Source organism: Saxophila tyrrhenica, assembly GCF_035928015.1.
Source record: "Saxophila tyrrhenica strain CCFEE 5935 chromosome Unknown scaffold_5, whole genome shotgun sequence".
NCBI lineage: Eukaryota > Fungi > Ascomycota > Dothideomycetes > Mycosphaerellales > Extremaceae > Saxophila > Saxophila tyrrhenica.
Window position 1 is genome coordinate 77,173 of NW_027041737.1, and position 10,793 is coordinate 87,965.

At 55.4% G+C, this 10,793-nt stretch overlaps 4 protein-coding genes across 4 annotated transcripts; 2 read left to right on the top strand and 2 right to left on the bottom strand.

Moving 5' to 3' along the window:
* Nucleotides 1-147: 147 nt before the first annotated feature.
* LTR77_003365 (uncharacterized protein) lies at nucleotides 148-1,440 on the top strand (the record flags this gene model as incomplete). Its single annotated transcript, XM_064800622.1, has 2 exons — nucleotides 148-1,353; nucleotides 1,408-1,440. The coding sequence occupies 2 exons, from the start codon at nucleotides 148-150 to the stop codon at nucleotides 1,438-1,440; spliced, it is 1,239 nt and encodes a 412-aa protein (XP_064660573.1).
* A 471-nt stretch (nucleotides 1,441-1,911) lies between these two features.
* LTR77_003366 (uncharacterized protein) lies at nucleotides 1,912-3,156 on the bottom strand (the record flags this gene model as incomplete). Its single annotated transcript, XM_064800623.1, has 1 exon — nucleotides 1,912-3,156. The coding sequence occupies one exon, from the start codon at nucleotides 3,154-3,156 to the stop codon at nucleotides 1,912-1,914; it is 1,245 nt and encodes a 414-aa protein (XP_064660574.1).
* A 683-nt stretch (nucleotides 3,157-3,839) lies between these two features.
* Nucleotides 3,840-5,885, bottom strand: LTR77_003367 (uncharacterized protein; the record flags this gene model as incomplete). Its single annotated transcript, XM_064800624.1, has 1 exon — nucleotides 3,840-5,885. One exon carries the CDS (start codon nucleotides 5,883-5,885, stop codon nucleotides 3,840-3,842), a length of 2,046 nt encoding a protein of 681 aa, XP_064660575.1.
* Nucleotides 5,886-6,324: 439 nt separating this feature from the next.
* On the top strand, nucleotides 6,325-8,340 carry LTR77_003368 (uncharacterized protein; the record flags this gene model as incomplete). Its single annotated transcript, XM_064800625.1, has 2 exons — nucleotides 6,325-7,150; nucleotides 7,202-8,340. The coding sequence occupies 2 exons, from the start codon at nucleotides 6,325-6,327 to the stop codon at nucleotides 8,338-8,340; spliced, it is 1,965 nt and encodes a 654-aa protein (XP_064660576.1).
* Nucleotides 8,341-10,793: the final 2,453 nt, after the last annotated feature.

Below are 10,793 nucleotides of genomic sequence, written 5' to 3' on the forward strand. Positions count from 1 at the left end.
GTAAGGTATTGTTGTTTTTTCTGTATATCTACATCTCTCTCATTGCAATCGAGCGCTTCTTTGCCGTCCCATCGTCCTCTCCCATAACATCCACAACCAGCATCAATACACCAGTATAACACCGCCTCCCCTCGAATCACAGTCAAAATGGCCACCGTCCACCCGGAACACGACCTCAACTGCCTCACCCTCGAAGAGCTCGAAGCCCACGCGCGCACCATGATGGACAAACAAACCCGCGACTACTACAACGAGGGCTCCGACTCCAACACCACGCTCCGCGAAAACACCACCGCCTACTCCAAATACCGCATCCGCCCGCGCGTGCTTCGAGATGTCAGCCGTATCGACTCCTCTGTGCCGTTGTTCGGCCATATAAACAGTGTACCGCTTGGTGTAGCACCGACGGCAATGCAGCGCCTTGCGCATAGCGACGGGGAACTAGGGACAGCACGCGCGTGCAAGAAGGCGAAGGTAGCGATGGGGTTGAGTAGCTTTGCTACGCAGAGTCTCGAGGAGGTCGCGGAGGCGAGCGAGGGGAATCCGAACGTCCTGCAGTTGTATCTGTTCGAGGAGCGGGAGCATAGTCGGAAATTGATCCAAAGAGCGAAGAAAGCTGGGTTTAAAGCGGTGTTCTTGACGGTGGATACCCCGTTCTTGGGAAGGAGGAACATGGAGATTAGGAATCAGTTCAAGTTGCCGTCGCATTTGAAGGTGAAGAATTTCGCGGAGGAGGAGAGTCCGGTGCCGCCTGAGGCGGTGGATGGGGAGGGCGATAGCGGGAAGAGGGAGGGGATGAGGCCCAAGATGCAGAGGAAAGCTTCACGAGCAGGCTACACCGAAGGAAACAGGCGAGTTCCTCCCTCAGGGCCGATCACGTTCCACTCGCACGCGCCGAACCCGACGTTGTGCTGGGAGCGGGACATTGGGTGGTTGAAGCAGGAGTGCGGGCCGGAGATGGAGGTCTGGCTCAAGGGCATCGCGACTGGAGAAGACGCTTTATTGGCGGTGCATCACGGGGTCGATGGGATCGTAGTCTCGAACCACGGCGGAAGACAACTGAACGGGGCGATGGCGACGATTGATGCACTGCCGGAGGTTGTGGAGGCCGTGCAGGGGAAGATTCCCGTGCATGTGGATGGCGGGATCAGGCATGGGACGGATGTCTTCAAGGCGCTGGCGCTGGGTGCGGATTTCGTTTGGGTGGGGAGGCCGGCGCTGTGGGGGTTGGCGTATAAGGGACAGGCGGGGGTGGAGCTGATGTTGAAGTTGTTGACGGATGAGATACGGTTGTGTATGAGTTTGGCGGGGACGACGAGCGTGAAGGAAATTAGTAAGGAGTACCTTGTCAAGGTGAGTCTGGCTCGTGCTTCTGGCCGTACTGGACAGTGGGCTAACTTGCGGCAGATGGACAACAGTGGTTTCGTTTCGAAGCTCTGATCTGGTGACTTGGCTTCTGTGTTTGACTGACAGTGAAAGAGGCCAAACGGGCATATCTGGCAGTCTTCTCCATGACAGGAACTCGACCAAAAAGGCCACATCACTGTCGTCAGCGGGCGCTCATCGTTTGTGAGAGGGTCCCTTACATGGCTCTCACTCTGATCTAGATTAGCAGGCCGCCTTCACTGTCGACAGGCCTCCCTGGACAAATTCCCTATGTCTACATGTTCAAGCGGCCGACCAGATGTCCAGGTCAGATTAGGTCATGTGGTGGATCTTCTCACAAACAAGAAACCCCTGCCGACGAGAGTGATGTGGCCTTCTCGAGTGCATTTAGATCTAGGAAAAGAGTGCATGGCACATATGACCGGTGGCCCTCTTCCGCAGTTCCTCGCTTTCCTGGAGTCATCTCTTGTATCTATTTGTACCTACTTGTATCTAGCAGCCTTGTACATACCCTTCAGGCCTGATTTACACTGGACTATCATCCCAGAACTCAAGCATAGCCTCCACACACCCCTTGCTATTCACAACGGGAACATCATGTCCACCTTCCAACCTCACCACCTTCAGATTCTCCTTCCCCAATGCCTCCTTTGCGTCTTTCTCGGTCTCATCTGCCACAATGACCGAGTCCTGCTTCCCGAGCAACACAAGCACCTTGCCCTCCTCCAGCCCTGAGATCTTCTCCGGTTCGGTAGACGCTCTTCGCGCCTCACACCGCATCCCCAGCCGTTTCCAGCGCTGATGCTCTCGGGAGACCGGCGCATACTTTATCGACGATATGAAAGACGGTAAAAATCCGGCATGCTCGTCGGTCTCCCACGCGACGGCCTTCGCGATCGATAGTCCAGGCCTGCCCGGTATCATTGCTGCGTCGGAGTCTTTCGCGTTGGCTGGGTGGCCTGGAACCTCTGATTCCGCTGCATCAGGCGGGTTTGCAGTAGACTCTCCCTTGCCGCCTGTGGCAGGATGGCCCCCACTGCTGCCTCGTAACCGACGGCCGACGAAGTAGTTCATCATCCATCCTGGTAACCATCCACTGTATAATAGCTTGCTTGACGTGCTGATCCTGCTCGGCCTTAACAAACCCCCAGGAGCTATTAGTACCAGACTTTCAACCAGCTCCGGGAAGTAGGAAGTAAAGCTCCCAGCAATGCCTCCACCCATACTGTACCCAACCAGCGAGAACCTCTCCCCTCCCCCAGTCCAGCTGAGTTTCGACGACGAAAGCACGAGCATGATCTGGCTAGTCCAAAGCCCCAGATCCTGCCTGTACACCTCGGGGTTCGGCGCATCACTATATCCGCGCCCGAACAGATCGAACAGCATCACGCGACACCCTCGCTGCTCGACGAGTTGGTTCGCCATGCCTGCGAACGCGATGCAAGGCGTACTGATGCCGTGGATAAACAGCACTTTCCGCCCACCCTCGGGACCCCATTCGTAGACCCTGATGGAGCCGTAGGGGGTTGAGACATCCCGGGCTCCGGGCAACGCGTCAGGTGGGTAGGGGAGATGCGAGATCTCCTCGTTGCTAAGTTTGGGGATGGATTTGCGTGGCGAGGGAAAGATGAGTGGTCCGCGCCTCCAGATTTGTACTGCAAATAGGATGACGGTGAAGGCGGCGGCCTCCATGGATCTTCGACCTGCTGCGCGCCAGCCGGCGAGGTAGGCCCCGCGGTAGACTGAGAGGTGGCTTTGGTTGTTGCCCATCGTTGCTGTTGCTGTTGTTGTTTAGGGTTGGGGTAGGAAGTTGATCTTGCTAGAACTTCTGTTCAAAGCCGCGTATCTGTCGATATGCTTTTGTGTTCTGGCATCAATCGCATCGTCTGGATTTAGTATGGGATGTGGGCATCGCGGGATGGCATGTCGGATTGTCGTGCGGGTGTGATGCATTGCTTGAAGTCAACTCATGTTCAAAGTCAAGTCGCCTCGGCTGCTCAAGCGCCTCTAGTTGAAATATCATTCAGCGGATGACAAGCGAGGAGCAATACGCAGGTAGTATGGTTCTCCAAGACAGCAAGAGCAGCATCGCATAGTAAGAGGCTTTATAGCAGGTGATGGTGTTACGGAGAAGGCAAAACCTAACTACCACTGCTTCTGCTAGGTACGTAGCCTGCCATTCAACACGACTTCTCATCACTCCGAAAACTGTGCAACCGAATCACGATGCAACAGATAACATGGAACTGATATACCATTGAAGTGGTAATTCGCAGCATTAAGCTGACGTCTACTCGTACAGCATACAAACGAAAGGGGTATCTTGCCTCTAACCAAAAGCTCAAAGCCGCACTGCCATCAATCCTGTCATCTTAGACTCCCTCACCTCCCTACCGCGACCTCAAACTCGTCCAAGGTCTCCACCGCTCAGGTATCGACATCCGCTTCCCGTGCTACGAGCCCACAGAAGCTGCTCCTGCGGTGACATTCGAGCCATTGCTGCCAGGAGGCCTGCCCATATCGTTCGTGTTCCCAGCCTTCTGCCGCAGCGGTAAGGACCTCTGCGGAGGCGGTCGATCGACTTCGATGCCGGAGTCCCTGTCACCGCCTTCGCTGCTCTCGAAGCTAGGTCTGCCGACGCCGCCCCAGACGGCGAGGAAGGTCGTGTGGTCGATATCGTCATCTTGATTTACGTCTTCCACCTCGATCTCCTGACTCTGCTCCTCGCCGTCTAGATGGACACTAAGCACCCTGCCACCCATCCTCACGTCCGACACGCGCACATGATACTCAAGCGCCTTCTTGCCTTCACGTATCATGTCTTCCGTAGCGTACGTACACCGCTTGATGCTCTGGTTCATCGCCTGGCTCTGCACGAGCAGCTCTTTGTGCTTCGCCAGATCCACCTGCAGATGCCTCTCATCTCTCGCCAACCGGTTGTTTTCGCGAGTCGATCGTGATGACGGACTCATAGGCTCGCTGGAGCTGGCGAGGCTTAGGTCGTCATCGTCACTGATATCATCGTACAGCTCTGTAAGACCCGACGGCGGCCCGAACATTTGCTCGTCATTCTCATCTTCCTCTCCAACAATTGACAGGCCATCTGAGACCCTGGCAGCGGCGCCTTCACCTGGTGCCTTCGAGAATCTGCCAGCTCTTGACAGACGCCGGAAGCGTTTCAGCTCTGCCTTCTGCCGCCGCACCTCCCGTTCTAGACTCGAATTGATGGCGAGTAGCGAGCTGTTTGAGATCTCCAGGTCCAAGACCTTGCGTTCTCTTCGAGCATCTGCTGCAAAATCGGAGATGGCCTTGGTGGGGCTAAGAGCGTTCGGTGATAGTACACCTGTAGGGTCAAGCGACGTGTCTATTGAAGGTAGCTCGCTGGGAGGCTTCGCCACACGTGGAACAGTCGCCGCTCTGACCTCGTTGACGAGCGGCGAAGAGCTCAACTCGGGGTCTGCAGTAGTTGCGGAACGTCGTCGTGATGGGCCAGAGTTGCCAGATTCTATTGAAGAGAGACTCGGTGACTTTCGGTGGTGGAGGAAGCCAGATGCAGATTCTTGGCTTATTGTGCGCTCCAAGCCAGGGGTGACGGGTCCAATGTCTGCACTCGAGGCAGTAGAGCGAGGGCTTGGAGCTGGTTTTGAGCCAAAAATCTGCGATACTCCTTTCCGATACGACAGGTGGATGTTCTCCTTTGGAGCACCTGGTCGTTGTGACGAGCCTTGCGACGGCGCAGGTCCAAAGAACGGCGATATGCTCGATAGACTGCTGAGTCCTGGTGAAAGCATAGGTGGGCTTTTAGGAGGGCTCGGCACAAGCTCAGATCTGATCCAGGGGCCGGTAGATCTTTGCTCTGATACTGCGGACAGCATTGGAGACGGCTGGTCTAGCTCTTTCTTGCCATCAGCGTAGAAGAAGGCGGCTGGCTTTCTGGCCTCCGGCTTCTTCGGAGCTGTCTCTTGTTGTTTCGGCGCATCGCTGGCGTGAAAGAAGCGCTCATCATCCAGTGCTCCATCCCCAGGCGATCGAACTGTAGGCGGAGCTGATCGCATACTACTGCCATTGTCGCTGACCAAGCTCTTCGGTCTGCCAACGAATGTCTTGCTTTGGCCACCCAAGCTCATCCCCAGACCACCCTTCCCGTTCGCTGACTGCGAAGCTACAAATGCTGACTTGGGCCGCTGAGCACCCGGCGTAGTATCGGTGTGCGTGGGCGACGAGTTCGTACTGTCCACTCTGGAAGACCTCGCCGACGAACGAGGTGTGACATTGCCGTTCGAGAATGCATTGTTGACAGGGGTGCTTGTCTGCTTGACCCTCGGTGTAGGCGGCTCTGACCTCAACGTCGGTATTGATCTTGCCGCCGGAGCTTTTGCAGATGTGGTCGTATTGCTCGTCGCGGCGACTCGGGGCGCATTTGGTGTTCGTGCGGTACGGTTTGAGGCAAGAGATGGCTTCAGCGGACGGTTCGTGTTAAGCGATCGCTCAGTCGACATGGGTGTTATCGTTCACGCATAGCTGTGTGGTGTCGTTGCTGTTGCAGTAATTCACCGCCCACCAAGTATCTCGAGGTAGAGTAGAGTGTTGTCGTCACGACAGCCTGATTACTGTCGTCGCCTTTCATGTGAATGTCGTAATGCGCTGCTGTTGATGTTGTTGTCCAAGCTCAGTCTTCCGCAATAATTCTGTCCCCTTTCACTCCTCCTTCTTGCAGCGACAGTATTCCCAGCGTAATCGATCGGTCAATGTATCCACTGAGTGGTGGTTGTTGTTGTCGTCCTCAAACAGATGATGCATCTCGCCGAAGGCCTATCCCTGTTAACCTGCAGCGGGCCGAGCAAGTCTTGAGACTGTCACGTGCCGTCGCGACTCGAGCGTGCTACAAGTTACTACCTCACTCGAATACGAACTCTGTTTCCAAGACAAGATGACGGGATGGCAGGGGAAGAGAGCGGAATCGACGAACAGATGGTCACCGTACCGGTGATAGCAGATGGTGCACCACCCGGCAGCCAGCACCACACCTTGAAATACTCTCTTTTGGGACCGTCTCTTACGAAGTCTGGCCAAGATGGCGTGGATCAGAAGAAGGTCTCCGAGGTCATCTACAACGCTTCGAGGGGCAGCAAGTTCTTCAACAATGAGGAGACGAAAGACAAGACCCTCACGGTCAAGATCAATCGCATCCTGGCCAAGAAGCGGGAGCTTCAGAGGGTAGAGGAGCAAGGCGGGCTGAAGAAGGAACTCAAGAAGGCAGACGAGTACATCGCGGAGCTGGAGTATGGCCGAGACCTCAGCCAGGCGGTAGTCCATGTGGATTGCGATGCATTCTACGCGGCTGTCGAAGAGTTGGACAGGCCGGAGTTGAAAGACTTGCCGTTCGCTGTCGGACAGGGCGTCCTCACAACATGCAACTATCACGCGCGAAAGTTTGGGTGCAGGAGCGGCATGGCTGGCTTTGTTGCACAGAAGCTGTGTCCGGATTTGATCCGCTTGCCACTCAACTTTGAAAAGTACACGGCCAAAGCGAAGGAGGTTCGGGCGATTCTGGAGCTGTACGATCCGCGGTTTGAATCCTCCAGCATCGACGAGGCGTACCTCAACATCACACAGTACTGCAAGGACCACGATATGGATCCGGAAGAAGCAGTCGCTCAGATGCGAGCGCAAGTCTATGAGGAGTGTAAAGTCACGATATCAGCTGGAATAGCAGCGAACGCGAAGCTTGCGAAGATATGCAGTAACAAGAACAAGCCAAATGGTCAGTTCAGACTTCTATCGGATCGGACGACCATCTTATCATTCATGCGAGACCTGCCCACCCGTAAGGTGAACGGCGTTGGCCGGGTGTTTGAGCGAGAACTAGACGCCATCGGCATCAAAACATGCGGCGACCTGTACCCGCAACGACACTATCTGCAGCGACTCTTCGGTGAGAAAGCCTTCGAGTTTCTCATGGGTGTCTATCTGGGTCTGGGAAGAACCGACATCAGGCCAGCTGAAGAGTTCGAACGCAAAAGTGTAGGCACTGAGAGCACCTTCCACGACATGAGCGATCCCAAGGAACTACGAGACAAGCTACGATGGACCGCAGACGAGCTTGAAAAGGACTTGCAGCGCACGCAGTTCAAGGGGCGAACTTTGGTGTTGAAGATCAAACTACACACGTACGAGGTCTTCAGCAGACAGGTGCAGCCACCCAAAGCTGTCTATACGGCGGATGACCTATATCACTTCAGTCTTCCGATGTTCACCAAGCTGGAAAAGGAGATGCCTGGCATGAAGTTGCGCCTGATGGGTCTCAGATGCACTCATCTTGTTAGCATGAAGAAAGGTGACGTGGATTTCTTCGGGCGGGCAAGACAGCCAACGTCTGGAGTTTTGCGAGAAGCGTCCAGTGACGACGCTCATTCTGCCAAAGTTGACGAAGACGGCTGGCAGATCTGGCCTGACGACGAGTTCGAAGATGCAGCAAGGCAGGAGCGCTTGGATGACGAAGCAGAACTAGAGCGACTGTCGCAGGATGTCGACGCTGCCAGTAAAGAGATTCTAAGCTACAACCCAGATGGTGGGCCGTCAGACTATAGGCGATATGGCAACGGTTTCGCGTGGAGATCTATTCTGGAAGAAGAACGTACGAAGGGTGAGGAAGGAGCACAGTCAGATCGACCGGCTATAGAGCAGTGGATATGTCCCATCTGCTCTGTACCTCAGCAGGCTGATGAGCGAGCGTTCAACGAGCATATTGATGGCTGCTTGTCAAGACAGACGATCAAGGAGATTGTGAAGTCATCCGATGATGACACAGCTGAACGACCGTCAAAGAGCTTCTTGAACCCAGTGTCAGCGAGCACCGCGAAAAGGAAACGCGGCAGGCCTCCATCGAACGGTAACAGTGGGAAAGAGATCAGCGGTGGTGACAAGCGGCCCAAGAAGGCATTCTTTACATAGCCTGCATACCAATGAATCCAATGTCCTTCCTTCTTGAGCAAGCACGAATGCAAAGCGTGTATCTTTTGACTTTGACCGGTGACTTCCTTCTCCTCGCTTGCATTGCCTGCAGGCACAGCCGTTATCAGACGGCAAAGACGGATTCCTAGACAGCCTTGGCCGTGTCGAATTCATGGCAGCGAGGCACGAGAAAGTTGGACAGCGAAAAGAGGCCCAGCCACCGTGGCTTGCGCCGGAACTGCAACTAATATTTGCCTTTGGCGCGTGTTGGAGTACGTCGCGTTTGATTGAAATTGAGGGACACGCGACTGACTTTTGCCAGATGGTGATCGTTGGGGGCGGGGGATGGAGGGGCGAGAGGGGCCGGTCAGGACGGCAGGGTAAAGACGCGTGAGAGGCACAGTGATATATTCGATCTTACAGCTACTGGGATCTTGTGCGAGACCGCCTATGGGATACGTCCTTACCAGTGAGGAAACCCTGAGCTTTGCGAGGAGAGTTGCGGACCGGTGGCTGCCGCCGGTAGCAGCAGGTGGGGTGGTGGTACGTAACTGCAGCAGCGGGAGGAAGAAGCAGAGGCGAGCTGCTACAGTTGCAGTTGCAGAGAGGAGCATAGCGTGAGGGGGAAGAAGGCACAGTCGGAGATAGACTGAGAGCGTAATCAGCGCCACGAACGACCATAAGCCACTCTCCTTTCTGCTGATTGACGATCTCAACGGCACCGCCGCGTTGCGTTCGGTGAAGCGCTGCGGAAGCGGTGATTTGGTGGTGAGAGGGGGCAGGGCTAAACTCTCAAACGAGAAATGACACAATGTCGCGATGTTACCGGCGGAGGTGCTCGGCGGAAGTAGATCTGATCTGCCACCAACACGTTAGCTTCATCAGGCCGTGGCCGCAGGATTAGGATTCGCGACCCTTGAGATCCAGACCGTTTGAGGGTCTTGATCAAAAGAGGGACTATCAAGCCCTGAGAAGAAGGTAGCAGGACAATGGGGCCGATGCTACTGCTCCAGCAAGGTCTGCGAAGAAGTAACGAAGTCTCCTGTATGTCGACGCATTGTTGGATGCCAGCCACTATTCAAGCGGACATCATCCCCTCCTGACCCACAGCACGCGACACGCGTGTTTGGAGATGCTCCTCTTCGTGTTCGTGATGGCGCACTCTGTAATAGCCGCGCCGCAAAGGCTAGGCTAAGGTCTGAGAGCATGGGACACAGCACTGGAAATTCCTTGCCGGCCCCGTAAGCAACAATTGCACAATCGCCGACTGCGGGCAGCTCAACGTCGAGTCGGGTGTCGCCCAGATCTATATACCGTGCTTCGCGCAAGGGAGACACCTGACAGACCGGGTGGCTGCACGTCAAGGGCTCTGGGGGCCCATCGGAACCACAATTACAACTGAAACTCGACGTTTCGTGCCCGCTCCGCTGCATACCGCCCGATGGACCGAAGGAAGGTCATATATCGGGAGCACGGTATAGTGTAACGGAAGGCTGCTGTCGTGCGTGTTGGATCGACCGTGTACAGACCGGATAGACGGCGATATGCAGCAGGTGATGCTGAATGGAAACAGCCGGAGACTCGTGAGAGCTGCAAATTGACGTACATAGCTGCCGTCATGCAGTTACCCATCTCGAGAATCCGGTCATTGGGAGGAGCGCTTACGAGGTCGCTTCAGTGCCAATTGCATGAGCCTTGTTAACGAGACGCATTACAATGTCAGTGCCGAGCGCCTCCGCGGCGGCGTTAACGCTGCACAACGCGTCTCCAACTCTGTAGCGTTGCTTAAGAGCTTGCATATCAATCCAAGTGGACCGGCCGGAGGTGAGATGGCTTTCGCTTCTGCTGCAGGACAAGGTGCCCCAAGATTCGGATAGCCTGCAGCATGGTGCAAGGGTAGACGGTTCTTGTGCGTTGCTCCACTGGCCTTGAGGCTTTCGCGGGAGCGTTAGCTGCATACGGACTTGAGACCTCTCATGGGACTTGATTCGCTGCGACGCCTCGGTGGGCTTGTGGGAGTTTGTACTGTTCCAGCTCTGCCACGTCGAGACACCACGTAGCGAGCGTCAGGCACGTTCGAGGGCTCTGCCACGAGACGGACGCCCTCAGTGTGGAAGAAGGAGAGACAGTAGCACCTCATGTCAATCCCAAACGTGAACAATTCGTAGACCAAATTGGAAACTGCTCCAGACACGCGATAGTAGCTCGCCGTGGCAAAGCCAGGTTGGATCTGCAGGCACTCGCAGCTTTCGAGCTGACACGCGAAGAAGGCGCCGCATTCATTTTTGGGCGATGATAGCGGTGGAACGTATCGCAGCCGGCTCAGCAGAGAGACGCCAAATGATGTGCATGGGTGCTCCCAGTCGGAGCTAGCGCAGAGGCATCTTAGCGTCGACAGTGTCCCGTTCCTAGGATGCACCAAACCAGCCAAGCTGTGCTGGACGTGTCTTTCG